Source organism: Teleopsis dalmanni, chromosome X (genome assembly GCF_002237135.1).
Source record: "Teleopsis dalmanni isolate 2A chromosome X, ASM223713v2, whole genome shotgun sequence".
NCBI lineage: Eukaryota > Metazoa > Arthropoda > Insecta > Diptera > Diopsidae > Teleopsis > Teleopsis dalmanni.
Window position 1 is genome coordinate 59027304 of NC_051848.1, and position 19917 is coordinate 59047220.

Genomic DNA, 19917 nt, shown 5'->3' on the forward strand with positions numbered 1-19917 from the left:
TGTATTATACGTAGTAAGTCCATAATTAAATTTCTGAAATTCGCTACTGGCTAATCAAAAACTTTCCGGCAATTAGATAATTTCATTATTTAATTTGCACTTAAATCTCTTTTTTGTATATTGTAAATTAACAAACAAATATTTGGTGTGGATTTGCACTCTTCCCTCACCTCAGGCCATGTGCTTATGGTTTTTTTTGAAGTCAACAAATGCACACATTCATCTACGAAGTGCACATAGTGCTGTGCAACTGCAAACCTACACAAAAATTACACAGGTCCATGTATGTCTCTAAACTAAAAACTCAAATAGATTAAACACAAAAACAAAAACAGTAACAGCAGCAACAACAAAAACAACAATAACGACAACAACAACAACACTAATGAAAAAGTTTGGAATGTGATAAATTGAACATGAGCAACTACAAATTTCAATTAGAATTTATTAAGTGTGAGGAAAATTGTGAAAAGTGCAAGCCACAATTCAAATGCAGATACATTTTGGTACAGATATTGGTGTATCCGTATTTTGTACTGTACTTGGTATATTTGCCTTTGTTTTTGCCTATTATAAATTTTCGATAGCTTGTCGGGTGTGTGTAGCATTTGCATGTGTCAACATATTTTTGCAACCCATCAGTTGTACTTTTCAGCTATTGCAGTCTAGATTCAGTTGTATTTAGTTGCATTAAAATTACAGTTGCCATGATGAAATGCATTTTCTAATGGGATTATTTTGTTAAGGCAATTGTCAATGTGGATGCGAATTCTCATCTGCTGCTTACTCATACGTAGATATTATGAGTTGCATATGCAACAATTTGCATTTTCATTTGTGATGTTGAGTTTTGTTGCATTCTAGCTATTAGCATATTGAGCATATCATCTATATATAGGTACCATATATGTATATACACAAATCTACATTTACAAATTTTCAAATATTCAAATCCATATATATATATACGCATATAGTAAGGTAGAGTGATTGTAGAGTTTTTGATTGGTTTATTTTATTGACTATAGTTAGTTATAGTTTCATTCTATTATATAAAAATATGTTGTATAAAGTAGCAGTGACAGTTACTCATACGCACTGTAGATCAGAGACACAATTGTAATGCATTAGTTATGTTTGATTAAGGCATCTCTCTGCTAACTAACAACTTGGTATGCTACTACGTACATTACTTCGTCAAAATAAAAGCTGCTGTCATTGAAAACAACAAGCTATATCTCAAATAGAAAGTATAAATAGAAATTTGATTTATTGATACGAGTGCAGTCATGTTAAATTATCATAAAATACTTATGAATTATCTGTCGTCACAATAAAATTAACAACTGCATATGTGACATAAAACCATGAAAATTTAATATTGATATTGATTTCGCATACAAGTTTCAATTAAATTTATTTGAATATTCATTCATTTGTTGATACGCATTCAGTTATTTCTACATTCAGATATTTCACTCGTTTAAATCATAATCCTTTTAATACTGTCAAAAGCTCGGGATATCACACGTAAGCGCATATTATGCAGCTTCCAACATATATGTCCACATACTCGTATGTATTAAATGCATTAAAAATGCAACTAAAACACCCATTTAGTACTGGATATGTCATAAATTTGATGTGATTGGAGATGACATTTGCAGTTTGCTGTGAAGAATTTCTCGACTTCATTTATTCACATCGATTCGGATATCGAGTCAGCAAGATAAATTTTATTAAAATGAAAATTTGTACAAAACTTAAGCTGATTTTATTTTATATAAAAACAAACATTTATGGAATTTGCTGGGTACGGCAATGCAATCGCAAGTATTTAATAAAATTTCAATTCCAAACAAAATTTAAGTCAAAGTTGGAATTTATTTGACATTTGACAAATAGAGCGACATTCTTCTATTGATATTTTTATTAGTTTTGGTAAGAGTTGACCACCCGCTAATTAAATAATTAAGTGCATAGGCAAAAATTAATTAAAATTTTAAACAAACATATTTTAGTTGAAATTTTCAAAATAATAATAAACAAAAAAATTAACTAAATATGAAATAAATAATTTTAATAATATTTCAATGTTCTGAAACAAAATCTGTTCACTAATTTATGTATAGAATTTGTTAGACAATTTATAGTTAAACTAGTATGGTCAACCTAATGGTGTTTTTGATGTGATTTTGAATATGGATTCAAACAAAATTTACTGTCAATCTGCCATCGAGCATTTTTATAGAAATCTAAAATTTTTTATTTTTTTTTATTATTTATTCAATTGTACCTAATCAAAAACAAAAACTACTTTGCAATATTTTTACATCGGGGACTTAAAAGAGTTGATTTTAATACTTAACTGGAATATTATACTATAATGATTAATATGTGATTCAATTAGTTAGTTTCTAAATTAGTTAAAAATATAAAATTCAAAAATATTTATATACAAAAAAATATCAAAAAAAAAGAAATTATGACGGGTATTTAGCAGGGACCAAAAATAACATTTTGAATAATAATTCAAAATTTTTATGAAAAAAATCAGCAACAAAAAGTTGTCTAAACTCAAATTTAAGTATATAGTTACGATTCTAACAACTTTTATCCTTAACATTAAGAATGGTTTATATAGATGAGCATTTTAAAATAAAACTCAAAAAATAATAATTAATTTTGGTCTATATTATTTTTTCTTTTTCTTTCTTGCACTTTTGTTTTTTCGCGCACAAATAATTCTTAAAATTCTGCTTTTTATTTTAAAATGCACAAATAACTGCTACTTTTGCGTTATAAATATAAAAATCATGAACAACTGGCACTGGCTGCCGAATATTTTTTAAACTAAAATATAAAATGCAGTTTTCATACAAGGAAGTTGTTTTATTAATTCCGTAAAAAATGTTTTTAAGAAAAAAAATAGTGTAAGCAAAAAATAACTACCTTACTATTCTTTTTATTCGATTGAATTTGTTCTATATTTTAATTTAAATTAATAGATATTTAAATTAATATAAATGTTGCATTTAATTTATCAATAGATGCGATACTTCAGTGGTGTACAGATATTAAAAAAAACGTCAAGAACTAAATCTTAAGTTCAACTCAATTATATAGCTACTTGGTTGGCATTCCGCCTGTCCTGCTGTATGGTGCAGAAGCTTGGACAATTACCAACAGTGATGAGAAGGCGTTAGGAGCATTCGAGGGAAAAATTCTTTGGAAGATCTATGGTCCCTTACGCGTTGGCGACGAGTATCGAATTAGATGGAACGATGAGCTGTATGTGCTATACCGCGACATTGACATAGTTAAGCGCATAAAAATTCAGCGGCTACGCTGGCTTGGTCATGTCGTGCGAATAGAAGAAATTGCTCCGGCTAGAAAGATATTTGATTCGCTACACGCAGGTGGAAAACGCGGTAGAGGACGTCCGCATCTTCGGTGGAAGGACCAGATGACCAACGATTTGGGGGCGCTCGGTACTACCAACTGGCGTCAGAAAGCAACTAATCGGGCTGACTAGCGGAGGCTACTCGACGCGGCCAAGGACGGCACACTTCTGTAATGGCCAACTAAGTAAGTAAGTAAGGTTGGCATTCCGTTATGTTAATCGAAAACAAGCTAATGGTATACAAGCAGGTATTAGGTCCATTTTTGAACTACAAATCTCAACTTTAGGATTGCACCTCTGAGATAATCCAACGTTATCAAAACAACATCCTAAGAGCAATTACCAATGCTCCATGATATGTTCATGATAATATATATAAGTTTTTGAGAACAAAAAAAATTTAATTGAAAACTTGAAGTAATGCATGACTTAATTATTTTTACGGCAAATTTAACCTCTGTCAATTTCCCTATTCCCCTCTGTCAATTTCCCTATTCGTAGGTTTTATTATTGCATTTAAGTGCCATTTTCTAACACTTTTTCAAAAGTGAGACTATATAAATGTCCTGAGTATAACAATTAGTTGAACACAAATTTTTAATATAAATTTTTAATTAAAGCAGTGGAATCTGCAAATATTGTTGTTTAAAAAAGCCCTGCAATTGTACGAATAATTACAGTTTTATTTCTAATTTCTTGTTTGAATATTTAAATAATGATTAAATTATCACAGTGTTTGTATATTTGATATTTAAACCGAATTAATATAATTTAAGTAATTATGATTATTTATCATAGTTCAGGACAAAAACGTTGTGTTGGTTAAATTGCTATTTACTAATTTAAATGAATTAATTTATTTATTAATGACACACATTATGAAATTAAATTGTTAATTAAGATAAAGGATGTGCACAAAAAGTTGGAACTTCATGGACGTGCATTGAAATATAAATAAAATGACATTGAATACCCGCAGACCCCATCATGGGATGATGTACTTACAAAAAAAATTGAAAAATGTCATATTTGACAATAAATACAATTCGAAATCATTAAGTAATTTAAATGTAATAACTCCATTCATATGAAATAAAACGCTTTAATATAAAAATGCAATTGCACACCTAAGCAATTTAACTATTTTACTAAAAACGAGGGAAGTCAGAGAAATACTTTATTTATGGAAATAATAATGTGATTTTTTTTTTTTTGTTTTATATAAAATATTTTTTATTTGTAAAGAATATTATTTGACAACTACTATCTCAACTGTATTTATTTATTATTATTGTTGACGTGTATATATGTAAAAAGCATCTGCGTATATATTGAACCAGAGTTCAGGTTCCAATTAATATAAGAACATGGCTTAGAAATAGTTTTATGATTTTGTTCAATTCAACCCTTGGAAAAAAGTTGTAAATTCCAGAAGTTGGATACGCTATACTTCGGTATGGTTAAATACTTGTTTTTCATGTTTGATATCATCTTATTGCCTTTTAAATGCATTCTGTTTGCATATTCCTTTGGATATATTACACATGTAGTATATTATTTTAACTTCCCTTACAGATAACTCAGATTGCTAGTTGCAGCCTTAAAGTGTTATCTTAGGTTGTCCGGAAAGTAATTTCGTTTTTTCCCGACAGAGGACGTAATTGTATTTTTTGGTACCCAACTTCACACCAAAGCCGAATAATTTTTATATGCTTTGAGAGCTCATATAGCAAGGCTTGTGTATGAAAAATTCGAATTAATTATACGCAGTAGTTTTTGTTTGGTGCCCTTTTAAATATGGAGAGCAATAAGTAGCATTTTTGGCATATCTTACTGTTTTACTACAGAAAGGGTAAAAATGCTGTTCAAGCCAGATAGAAATTCATCGATGTGTATGAAAAAGGTTTGTTGACAGTATGCCAGTGCCAGAACTGGTTCGCTAAATTTCGATCCGGCAATTTTAATGTCGAAGATGCACTACGTTCGGGAAGGTCGGTTGAAGCTGATAAAGACGTGATAAAATCATTAGTTGATGTGAACCGACAAATAATTGAGGTTAAATTTATCAAATGCAACAGTTTATGACCACTTGAAAGACCTGGGAATATGCTCGTAGCTCGAAAACTGTGCATATTATACGAAAACTGTTTTTCATTTCCACAACAAAAAACGAAATTACTTTCCCAACTACATAATATTTTCGGGGACGAACCTATAATATGAGTACCATATAAAAATTTCACTAGGAAGCAAGTCTAGAAACTATATGAAATTATTATATATAAATAAAATTTTGCCAATGTTAAAAATATTAATTAAAAATATTTTTCTTCACAAATTCGTAATATTTTTTGAACAAAAATTGGTAATTATATGCAATTTGTGGTATATAATATATTGTTAGTATGATATTATAATAATAGGGGTACTTATCTGTATAATCAAATGTAATTATAATTTTGCTTTTACGTACACGGTTGTGTGAACGTACTTAGTGAAAGATTTGTGAAAATTTATCAAGCTGCTGTATAATAGCACTACATACATCAACAATAATTATAACAGCACCAAATGTGATGCTCAGCAGCGCAATTTTTTAGTTTTTTGTGCAAACTTTATTGATTAGCTATGTTTAGGTATTAATAAATTATAAAATAAAATACCGTAATTAAGGGAAAAGTCCAAACTAAAATGTATTTACAAAGATATTTTTGTAAATAACTTGTTTGTCTTTTAATGCAACTCTGTATTGACAACAAATAAATTTATACGATATAAATTTATTCGGTAAAATTTTCGTATATGTATATTACACAAATTTTATTTTTTAACTATAAAATATTGTTTACACAAATTTGACAATTTACCAAGCAGATAAATTTATATGTTTGTAAGGTTTACAATACAATTATCAGTTTAGATAAGCCCCCCCTAATATTATTATTATTTTATAATATCATTATAATACTGTTATAATATTACCATAATATTTTTATAATATTATAGTGCTTTTATTATAATTTTTTATTATCATTATATTATGGTTATAATATTATTAATAATATGGTTATAGTATTATTATAACATTCTTCGAATATTATAATATTTATAGCTATTGTTATAATGTTATTGCTGTAATTCAGATATGAGTAATATAATTTTCGAAACAAAAAACCTTTTAAGGCCACAAATTCTTTTGATATGATTAATAGCATTTTAATCTGATCTAAAACCTCGTGCTGGATTTCGTTTTTTTTTTAAATAACATTTTATATAATACAATTAACTGTGGTAAATAAATAAAATAATCTAATCAAGTCAGTAATTCGACAAGCAGTATACTTCTTAAACTATATCATCTTATGATCAACAATTCCCAAGAAATTAGTATGCAATCCTCGTCCACTTTGTACTGTGCTTTGCTTACTCGCCTCGTAGTTACTCTTGTGTATTTTTTATTTAGGTTTTTTAATTTTATAGCAACTTGATAAATTGCTAAAATGCAATAAAATAAATTAAGTCTCCTTTGTGATGCTGTTGGTTATTTGTTTTTTTTTTTTATTGTTATATGGCTGTCTTTTTTATTATTGTGGGAGTTTACGTGTTGACAGCTCCAACATTGCATGCAAATCACGTCGGAAAAAAAAAAAAATTTTTTTTTCCATAAAAAAGTTAAATTGCCACAATATTCAACAAAAGTTCAGTTGAATCTTTGCATATGTGTAGCTTATTGTGTATTGTACGTATGTGGATATGCTCAGGCATAAAAATTTTATACGTAATGCAGTGGCGTCCCGATCATAAATGGTCACCCTCAGCATCAGAGCTTTTATCATACTCCGCTACAACATACTTAAACACAATTTATATAAAATAATCATTTGTTCGGTTCCATTGGGTGCCTTTTTCCGAGTGGCCGTCAGGACATGATGAACCCTATTACCCTATTCGCCACGCCACTGACGCAGTTGCATGTGCAATATATATCGCGCATTGACCTACAAACATTTGCGGCATTTAGCATATCTCGTTTTTATTTTCTTTTTGTGGGCCACAGATAAAAACGACATAAATTCACCTGAAAATACAGTTCATCCTTTTGTTTATTATCCTTTAACTTCCTGTAAGTCCAACACCATTTTTATATAAATGGAATTGCAATAAAAATGCCATCAATTGCATTCGTTTCAAAATTTTGATTGACAGTGACATTGTCATGCGAAAATAAATTTCATAGACTTCATACATTATGTCCTGCAAACCAGAACGTTAAATAAACAAAATGGCGTGCGGTACGGTAAATTACAATTATGGATTTCCCCTGTTATTGTGATGGTGTGTTTTTTGTAAAATAAAAATTTATCTATTAGGTTGCCTTTTTTTATCTGTCTATTTATTACGATAGAGTTAATTTATTTATGAGCACTTTTGTCGTGATTGGTTCATTCGAATTGCAAAATTTTATATAAAAGATAAACAAGGATTTAAAAAAAAGGTTATATGAATTTCATTGGGATTTTTTTAAATATTTAAAATACACTAAAAAGTAATCCCTCATGCATATCTCTACTTCAACTAGGTTATTAACACTTGAAATAATCCTTTTTGTATGATTCTGCTTTATTTATTTTTTTTTGTAATATAATATGTGTGATAACGACTAGATTAGCTATTAAATCCTGTCGAATGGAGATTTATTGTGAAATAGGTTGAGGCACTACTACATCGTGGAAAGAAAAAAAGATTCTAAATAAAAGTAGTAGCTAATGGGGCAACAACCTAAATAAAAGACAGGCTAAATAATTATTTTGCTGTTGTTGGATTATCTGAGTGGTCATCATGACCCACCTTTTTTATCTTAACAAGTTGAATGTATTTGAAAAGGCATACTGACAGTTTCACTTAGAAATGAACTGAACTAATGTGACAAAAGGTGACAGTTTGGTGTTCATATGAATATCTGAGGATAGGCTCCTATTACAAAACAGCTTGTAATACAGTATTTCGTCGCAGTATTCCGTCGCAATATTCCGTCGCAGTATTCCATCGCAGTATTTCGTCGCAGTATTCCGATTCGTTTCAAGTCGTTCTGCTAATAATTTTTTTTTGTGCTGTGATGATTAAAATTTTTTATAATTAGAAAAATATAATTTTCTGCTTAAAAAATCTAACTTAAGTAACCAAGCAACAATTTATCGGAAAAGAAAATTTAATTGGACATAGTCAAAAGAAGTGACAAAACTCTTTTGAATTTCTGAGAAGATCTATTAAAAATGATTCATGATTTTCAACCATACAGAAAAGAAAATTTAATTGGACATAGTCAAAAGAAGTGACAAAACTCGTTTGAATTTCTGAGAAGATCTATTTAAAATGTTCATGATTTTCAACCAGACATGCAGGAGCTACAGGAGAAAGGAGGAAGAAGAAACAACAAAACACTATTTTTGCAAATGCTTAGCCATTACAGCAAACACATAGATAGATATAGATCTGAAAAAAAATTTTTTCTTTATCAACCACAGTTTGGTTTTGAAACTGATATTTTTATAACCAGGTTATAAAACTAACCATTGCTACCATGGGTAATAAACCTTCACAGATTATATTATTATTATTAAATAATTGGCTATGAATGCACACCGACCTAAAAGATCTATTGTTCGCTTAAAAACCCAACTTAAACAATTCTACACTATTTACAAATCACGTAATTGCTGTGGGTTGATTTTACCTATTTAATTAGGAACTAATATCCCACTTCCAAGGTAGCCAAGTGTACATCTTTCCGCTTAGAATATGTTCTGATATTTTCTTCTCCTCATGACAGAGTCAACAGGTGGTCATGTGATACTTTAGTGTACAGTGTTGCGTAAGAAGTTCGGTGTAGATTTTAATATCGTTTCTGATAAGGTTAAGGATAAGAAATCTGTTTTACTGTCGAATGCCTGCTTGAACTCTTCAGTGTTTAAGTAGATTTCATTGCTCCCAGTCACTTAATAAGTTATTGTGAAGTTATTCGTTACTCTGCAGAAGGGCAGAGTACCTTCTTTGCTAGGTAGTCTGCTATTTCATTGTCCTCATGCCCTTCATGTTCCGGAACCCACATAAGAGTAATATAGTTCTTTGGTACTAAAATATTGAGAAGTTAAAAGAATTCCTGGACCACCTTTTTTTGGAATGAGAAGTTTGCTAAAGATTTCGGAGCTGCTTAAAATAATGTTTCGTGTGGTGATTAAACAATCGTGACCAAAAAATATTATTATGCTTTGATCTGCACTCTCTATGAAGTATTTAACATAACCTAAAGTAATAAATTAAGTACCTTTACTAACATTAATAGTCTTTAATAAGAATATTAAGAAGGAGGAAATTTTTTGTTTTAATATCTATGTCATTATCTCGCTTAGTAAATGAACTTTAAAAAGATACCATATTTGAGCATATCAATTACGTATTAATTATTATCTTATTAAAAAAGAAATCTGCTTATAAAATTGATAAAAGGCATTACGTTATTAAAAGCAAACAATAAATTAACTGCACTAATTTAATGTAAATATTGACATTTGTGTGTAATGAAAAAAAAAATACGGAAGATTACTCTTCCATGAAGTTATCCACATATCATACGTAATTAAGCATTTAGTGAAATTTTACAATTAATTATTTAAAATTAATTATATTTGCGGATACACATCTGCACATCATAATGCGCTTTTAATTATTATTGTCAAATAGATTTCAACTTTTCTGTTGTTGCCACATTTTTTTTTACAATTTTCCGAATATTATTGAATTTAGTCAGGATTAAATCGTTTAATATGTTTTATGGGCTTAAAATTTAATCCGCTATTTTTTAAGGAAATGTAATTATGATTTAAAGTTTTTAAATGGATTTCATGACACCTACATCATGCATTTTATCAGCTTATCAGCAATGCAATAATTAATAATTTAAACTATATTTAATGCAACCAGAATGTATTTGTTAACTACAAATTTTTAATAAAATGTTTTGTAATAAAGTTTTTAATTATTTTGTAATTTTAATACAACACTAAAATATTAAAATTTTAACTACAAAAAAAATTATAATTTGATACATTATATATTTTCTTTATTTAATTCTTTGTTCACAGATACTATTAACTGTTTATTCTATTCATAGAGACGGTGATTCAACTATCTACTTCAGTTAGCCTAGAGTTAACTTAATACCCGTCGCATACAAAGTCTTTTCAACATACTATAGGAATTAAAGAAGTAATTTCCCAACTCAGATCATTATAAATCAGATCAATACACTCAGCATTGAAGTCATTACTGATTATAAGCCAGCAACTGAAAGAGCAGACCTAAAACTTGTCATCCATGCAAGGCTGATACACTTCTACACAATGTCGTTGAGAAGTTTGTGCTACCAAATTATTTAGAATTAATTTAATTGCGTAAGAATTTATTAATAAGAATTCATTTAAAAATTAAAAATTAATCTTCTCTGATCTTTGAAAGGCATCTATGCAGTATCTATACGTCTATGCAGTGCAGTACAAAACTTGATCATAATGGCACAATATTGTACAATACTTCCAGATTAGGTATAGCAACGTTATATTTATGTTGTTTTTCTTGTTATCGAATTGAAATCTTCTGAAATGGATTTTAAAGAGAAATATGTCACAGTGACATTTGCCGGTATCCAGCAACCGAAGGCAATGTGCCTTTTAAAGAGAAGGATGTCACAGTGACATTTGCCGGTAGCCATCAACCGAAGGAAATGTGCCTTTCTCACCGCATTTGCAATAAACAATGAATTTTTAATATACTAGGAAAAACGAAGAACTCTGGAGGCCAACTTACCAAACGTCTATTAATGTTGAAATTCAAAAGCGAAAATATGTGTGGATAGGCCACACCCTGCGTAAGCCTTATGATGATATCTCGCACGCAGCGCTAACATGGAATCTCCAGTGAACCTAGCGTAGAGGCAGACCAGCGACAACATGGCAAAGAACAATTAATACTGAAACTCGCAAATCGTTTAATGAACTTCGACAAATTAGAGATAGTTGGGTTCACAAAATAGAGATAGTTGGAAATCATATGTTGTATCCTTAAGCTCCAAATGGAGTATGGGATAATATAATAAGAAAAATGTCTAATTTTGTAAAAAAAACTTGATAAACTTGAATATTTAAATACGAAAAAACATGATTACTACAATTCCTCAGTAATAGCATTTCTGATATAAATATTTTTTCTTGTGCTGAGGCGCCAATCGCACATTTTTACCATTTTAAAAAGTTTAACAAATAATTTATAACATTAAACTAACTGCATTTTATGTAATATTCCGAGATGACATTTCATTAATCAGTGTCACAATTTAAAATTTTTATTTTTAAACCTCAAATGAAAATTTGCTACAAAAACTTGTTAAAGGATAAAATACCAATCGCTTTAGCAATGTCATTATTGAAAAATTAATTTCAGCACATCAACTATTTTCACATTTATTGTATATAAAAGTGTCAGTATTATATGAAAAAAAAAAAATGTTTTAAATAAAGTAGTCTTTTTAAAAATATAAAATAGCTTTTTAGCTTTTAAATGTGCTCTTAAATTATATAGATTGAATTTTATAATAAAATATATAAGTGATTTTAACATTCATTGCGACAGGTAAAATATTTTCAAAACTAAACAGAATATTCATTTAATTGTTAAGTATTGACTATTTAATTTTAATTTGATTTAATATTAATTCGTAATTGAAATCTTATATTTGAATACTCCAGCTTCCCTTCCAAATTTCTGCTCAGTACAAGATCTATGTAGCTAGGAATGCAACTATTTGCAGAGAAACATTCAAAAATTTAACTAACATCACTTAAAGTTATGAAAATATGGACCTATCCACACTTAATATGGTTTATTGATATATATTATAAAGAGGTTTTTCGAAGAGTAGTGAACTACAACAACAAAAATTCCTTTTTATATTATTTTAATTGAATGAATTTTTGGTCTTGCAGTCAGCATTTTTAATATTTAGTTACTCGTAAATAATTTTTTGCAACTGCAAATACCAAGAATCGAACTCGTGCCCTGCCAAATCTGAAGCTTAGAATCAGCACTCATTAACAAACTAACCCAAAGCATTTTATGACTTTTATATTGTTATGTATTTATATTTATATACATATTTATATTTAAGTTGTACTAAGAGTGCAACTGTTTAACGAATAAACATGATTTAGTATAGTGTAACGTTAGTAAAAGTGCTCGTAAATATCTTTATGTTAAGTTAAAGTGTTCTTAAAGATACTTCAAAGAAAAGTATACATTTTATAAGTAAATAAATGATAAACATCAACTATTTTTTTGAGTTTTTTAAATGTTTTGTATTTATGACAAAATAATTTAAGTTTCAATATAATTCACAATTCAATCCTATTCAATGACAATGAAGTGGACTAAAGCACTAAATTATTATTACTGTAGTAATATTACTGTACACAAAACATCACGTTTTTAAATAATTAGTAAAATTCGAAAAGTGTTCTATGTTTGATGAATTAATCAAGCTTATTAAAAATCAACTGATTATTTTTCTAAAATTTCCATAAAGTAAAAACTTATATCACATGTACCCGACTTCTTAGGGGACGTGATACTTACGATTATTTATCTAAGCATAGTAGCCTTAAAACAGCACTAAAAAATATAATAACAGTAGCAGCAGCAAATATGGTGATATATAGTATTTAAAAATTAAACAAATATTGTGAGAGCGGACGAAATACTTAGTACACAATCAGATTGAAAATACGCTTAGTGGTCTTCTAATTTGTCCTGTAAAAGAATACTTTAACTCGTCGTACTACAGGGATTTCCAGAATTTTGAGCTGAGAATATGTGGACTTTTTAGCTCGTAGGCATGTAGTATACGACTCAATTGAGTCGTGCATGAATCGGGCATGAAAATGGTACGGTCCATTTGTACCTTTAGAAGAATTTTCCTCCAAGTTCGATATTAAAAAAAAAACAACCGTTTCATTACGGTTATCATTTAATTGTAATTTAGTGTTAATTTAGCTATATATGTTGCAATAAAATGTTATGGCAAAACAAATCAAAGACTAAATAAATCAGTACCTTGTATACTATCGATTAATGAATAAACGCTTAACTTGTAGAGTATCATTTAATACAGAATGTTTTATAGCTTTTTTCGGAAACCACAACAGAAATTATATCTATAAATTAAAGAATGTCTCAAATTGTTATGTATATTTTACCTCGACAGAAAATATATTTGAAAGTGAGATCAATTATTAGTACTGTTTCACGAACTTATTGAGCAAACTGAGAGGATTGCTGTGGTAGAAATAATAAAAATCATAGTTTGTTTGTAAAAAATATTTGAGAACACCATATCTGATCATTTCGATAATGATTATCATATCGACCTTATTGAGTTTGTTGTAAAAAATATTCAGGAAATCCATATCTGAAAATTTCGATAATGACAGTCATCGACCTTATTGAGCAATCTGGGAGAATTGCTGTGATAGAAATGATAAAAGTTACATTATGTTGCAAAAAATATTTGAGGAAAGCATATCTGATAATTTCGATAATGATAATCATTGACCATATTGAGTTTATTGTAAAAAATATTAAGGAACCTTATTAAGCTATTTGGGAGAATTGCTGTTATAGAAATGATAAAAATTACAGTTTGTTTGTAAAAAATATAGGAGAAATCCATGTCCGAAAATTTCGATAATGATAGTCATCGACCTTATTGAGCAATCTGGGAGAATTGCTGTGATAGAAATGATAAAACTTAAATTTTGTTGTAAGAAATATTTGAGGAACCATATCTGCTTATTTGTAATAATATCTGAAACAAATGTATGATCGATATGTATTTCTGTCATATGACATACAATTTTTCACTAAATAATATCTAAAATTAAATTTATCAATAGTAGACATTAATATTGATAGAAAACATAAGAGCTATATAGCTACTATGTAGTTTTGTAATCAAAAGATTAATTGCAATATCCTTTTGCTTGCGTTATAAAATTTGGCAATAAATTATTATTTTTAATTAAAAATTCTCATGAAAATATAACAAAAGATGGAGGGGAAAAAAAAGGAAAGGAAAAATATTGTATAAAATTTATATAATAATAAACATATAAGTGTAGTTGGGGGAAAACTTTAATTCTCAGCTTAGCTTAACATAAATACTAAATTAATACTTACCAGCGCCGTCACGCCACTCTTCAACCCCATAATCAGGTAAAGCATTCGAGTCGATTTTATTATTGCGACGTTTGCCATCTTTAAGTTATTTAATTTGATTTATTTAATTTTTATTTTAATTTTTATTGAAATTTTTATTTTAATTTTGATTTTTTTTATGCATTTTATTCAGTTTATTTAGTAATTTTAATGGTTTCAGTACAATTTGCAAGGCACCGCCAGTCCAACAAAGGTACAACATTATAGTACAACGAAATGTAAGAGACGCACACACAGGGATGTTTGGTAGTTGTGGTAGTGGTGGTGGTGGTGGTGGTGGTAGTGGTGGTGGTGTGTGACGTATGTACACAAAATGAACGATTTTACGTAAAATGGCGTAATAAGAAGATTTACGAGTATATAGAAAAAAAGAACAAGAAAACAAACATAAATAAATACACGAATTATATGAAATAAAATCTAAAAAAAAAAAGGAAACTAAAAGAAAACTGTTTACTTTTTATGTTACTTATTTTTATTTTATTTTTTTTTTTTTAAATTATAATTTAGTTAAAAAAGGCAGGACAAAAAATGTGGTAACATAAGACTAGAAATGCTTGAGCAATAGCAAAAATGCACTGGAAAAAAGTATTTAGAGGATATATAAAAACTAACAAAAAAAAGAAAAGAAAAATAAAAAAAAAATAAATAAATTTAAAAAAGAAAAAGAAAAAGAAAATGAAAATAACAAACAAACATGCAAAGTGTAAAGAAGTAGGTAAGGAAAGTGCTCGACTGCAACGGCTTTGGTGCTGCAAAGATGGTGCTTTCGCTGATTGCAATAATAATAATAAAACTAGTAATGATGATTATGGCAATGACGATGGCGATGGCGATGGCGATGGCGATGGCGATAGTGATGGTGATGGTGAAGGTGATGGCAATGGCGAATACGAAAGATATGACGATAAACATAATGATGTTAATTATGACCATTGCATTGAAAATAACTCTAATGTTCTTAACGTGCACATTAATGATATAATTTCGGTTGATGATGTTAATATTATTGTTCATTATAATTTCATTAAAAATATTTAAGATTTATTTAAAGTTTTTCAATGTTTTGTATATTTCATTTTTGTATTTTATATTTTTATTCCATACTTTTGGTATCGTTTCGCAAATACATTTGACCGAAGAACAAATTCCCATAGAAAGCACCTGTAGTCAATATTGTGAAGAGACCACTACACACTAACTTTTCGGCAATAAGCTCAATTTCGCATGAAAAATAGCGGAAAATGCACTTCAGATAACTTTGCCAGAAGCCAGGTGAATTCAGTAAAGTTTATTGCGTAGAAGGACCCTTACTTTTACAATTTTCAAGAAACGAAATCATTTGCGAACTGCATGCATCTTGGTAGTAAACAAATTACACGGTTGAGTTTAGCTCTCATATAGCCCTTATTCGCAACTAGTCCTTATTTACATATTTCAACAATAAAAAGCATTTAATATAAATATTTACCTTCTGCTCTTTTGTTTTTCCACGAAATATTTTTTAATAATCGCATTAATACAAAAGTTTTTAAACTGCAATTTAGCAGAGTCTAAAACTTAAAAGATTTGTAAAGGTAAAACATTTGTTTGGCTTAATGTTCTGATAAGAATTTAAATACAACAACTTTAAAGAATTATTTTAAGATTGTAGATAAAATTTTATGGTGTAATAATCTGATGCTTATATTCTATTTATTACATTACCATTGGTCACTATTTGACACTCAAACTATGATACATAGTTAGTTAGTTAAAGTAGAGGGAAGCAACGAATTCTCTTAAATTAGCTAAGAAAATCGTTTTTGAATCCACAATTCCTCGCCACAGTGGGTAGAAAAAGGGTGAACAAGGAGAAAGATGGAGAGTCTGGCCAGTACTAATACTAGAGATATGGCTAAGCCTAGTTCTGGCCAGACCTGCACATAGAGGCAACAGGTGCTCTAATGTCCTTACTTCGAGAGTTGGTAGATATGCATTACAGGAGATACTATAGAGTAGGCCGAGTCTATCTTCATGCCGTCCTATGGTCCAGTGCCCTGTAAAGACAGATATTAACCTAGATATCTCTTATTTGCTTTGGAATAGATTGGCCATGTACTCCTTGATCTGATTGCTGAGATAGCATGAAATCTCTCACTTTTAACTTATCGCAAAAAATGGTCGTAAATCAACCTTAGATTATAGCTAGCAGGGGCAGTGATTGAAAAAGATGACGAAGATTTCTGCATTTTTTTTGTTATCGCATTAATTCTAAGAATTGAAATAGTGACAAAAGCTCATTATAATTACCTTGTAGAAATGAATTGTTTTAGTGAGCGAATTGCGGAAACCAGACTCAGAAATGGTGAGGTCTGTTTAATGGGTGAGAGGTTAAATTATTCCCTCTTGTCATACTTATAGTGAAAGGCGGTTACTCGAAATGCAGAAGGTACTAACCAATAGTTTGGAGTATAAATCGTAGTGAGCTGCATTTTTCAATGGGTTGCTGTGCCCCAAGTAACTGCAGAGCTGATAGATAAGCCATCCTTCCTTCTCTATCTTAAATGGATAGAGCTTGTGCTGCACCCTGACGTTTTGTTTTTAGTTCGTATTGATAACACAGCGTTACGTCACTAGTTTCAATAGTTAGATCAATGCCTTCACGACACTTGTGTAATACAGAACTCAACAGTCATTTTCGTTATCCATCCATCCGTTCTTAGGATTCAACGCGCACAGATTTCACGTTTGACTTAAATTCAGATTTGAGACCCACAACGTTTGCTTTGTTGAATTCTTTTAACTTTCTTGATATTTTCTATATTGTAACTGATTTTTAGTTGGGGTGCTGACTCATCATCGCAACGATTTGAGCAGTGCTAATGAAATCGGCTGAACTAACAGAATATGGTATGTAATATTGACCCAGTGTTGACTCAGTCGTTGCTGTTTTGTCGATTGGAGTGTACAAAGTGGCATTATATTTTATTAAAAATTTTTATATTGTAACTGATAAACGCAGTCCTGATCAATGTGAATGGACAGAAAAACCCTTGTCTCCGTGCCCAATGCTTAATCAAAATTTTTTTCCAGTTCTCGTTTTCAAATTTCAAATTTACACTAGAAACTAAAACAATTTTATATTTGACGTGATTATAATTATCGGCACGAGATATATATAACTTCTTTTATCGTTAACTCATAGATGTCGCTTCGCTAAGTTTTTTTGTGATACAGTAGGACCCCGCTCAACGCTGTTTCGGTTTAGAAAATTGGTAACACAAAATAGACTGAATAATCTGATTGACTTAGAATTTCATTTGTTTTTATATATAATAGTTTATATTGTTTTTATTTTTATAAGATATAAATGTTTGGTTTTAATTTTTTAAAAAAAAAAACATAATTATTAAATTAAATACCTAACCAATTTTCTATCAGTCTTCCTCTAACTCCATTATTTACATGTTAAGATAGCCTCATTTAAGATAGCCTCCAGCTCTATTTTGCTGGAACGTATCTGTGCGTTAAGCGGGGTCTTTCTGTACCGTAGAAACTATAAGAGTGAGCTGATTTACGTTAGCCTGTGTAATTTTGATATTGACAAGAGGGAATTTTTTAGATGTGTACTATATCATATAACGAAGACTTTTTCAAATCTAAGCATTTTTAGAAAATAACATAATTAATAAGAAAACACATGTATAATTGATATGATTTTTTTTTTAAAAATGCTTTTGTGAATATGTAAAAATTTTCTTAATATCTTAAGCGTGCAAAATGTATCTGAAGCGATTAAATAGATATTTATCTTGTTTCGGTTTTTTATATAATAGTTTCTTTAATTATTATTTAAAATATTATAATTTACGCTGTTTTGGGGTTGAATGAGTGGTGATTTCAACTAAAAATACTTATTTATAAAGACTAATGATTAACTTAAAGCTTTTTAAATCAAAACATTATATATAAGCACAAAGAAACATTTTTCTCCATTTTATTCGATTTTCTATGCAATCTTTATGTGGAAGTTTTCCAACTTTTAACACCAAGAAATGAAAATCAATGGTAAAAATTTAATTAAGATAAATTCAATATCGCTGCGAACTCCGGCAAACATTTTTCTTTGTGCTTAAGTAAGGCAAACACAATAGGGAAAACTTTAAAACAGCAAACGAAAACTTAAAATATTACACAGCAAAATTAAAAAAGGTAAATAAATAGCAGCAAACATCATAAAAGTACAATGTAAATAGAAAAGTAAATAGCAGGAAAGTTGTGGAACAAAATACAAAAGAACCAAATCCGAGAAGAGGAACCTCTACGATAAAAACTGAAAACGTAAAACATTTAAAATGACTTTTATTGTGTTTCGTACCTAAACTTCGATTTACTACTTCCTCTTCGATTGAAATGGCGCTTTTCGGTGCGGGCAGTTCTGTAACGAAAAAAGAATTGTTAAGATATTTTCGAATGCAACAGCAAAAGTCAAATACATATAAAATAGGAATTAAATTTTAAAAAGTAGCACAAGGAACAACAGAAATAATTCGTAGGATTACGCAAAAGAGCAATAAAATTCCGCATCGGCAATCGAACTGCAATTAAGACAGTCAGGAGCAACAATGCTGAGATACTCGGATTTATCACAGATAAACCATATTGTAGGAAAGCAAAGATATAAGCTTTGGCTTTGCCGGAGCTTAGATACTCTTCACACAGAAATTTAAAACTACTCTTATTCATATGATTATATTATATAGTTTATATATATTATTACAATTATATATATATTACTATTATATAGTAAATAATAACACATAATTAAAAAAAATTATATATAAAAACATATATGTAATATAACACATGATAAATGAAATTATTGTATCTGTGATAATTTCATGAACGATATAATTATTATTTGTTATAATTATTTATTATTAAGATTATCGGATTTATCACAGATAAAGCATATTGCAAGAAAGTGAAGATATAAGCTTTGACTTTGCTGGAGCTTAGATGCTCATCACAGAGAGATTTCTAACCACATTGAGATCTTATTCATATGATTATATTATATATTTATTATATAGTTTATATATATTATTACCATTATATATATATTACTATTATATAGTATATAATAACACATAATTAAAAAAAATTATATATAAAAACATATATGTAATATAACACATGATAAATGAAAT

General features: G+C 29.0%; 1 protein-coding gene across 1 annotated transcript in view; it reads right to left on the reverse strand.

The window, feature by feature from the left end:
- The window catches only part of LOC119688476, a 64822-nt gene that overhangs the window by 14882 nt on the left and 30023 nt on the right, over window positions 1-19917 (reverse strand). Inside the window, exons 4-5 of the mRNA XM_038103152.1 lie at window positions 19086-19145; window positions 14687-14764 (exon numbers count right to left, since the gene is read on the reverse strand). Of these exons, the coding sequence (XP_037959080.1) occupies window positions 14687-14764; window positions 19086-19145 (138 nt within the window). The remainder of the gene's footprint in view (window positions 1-14686; window positions 14765-19085; window positions 19146-19917) is intronic.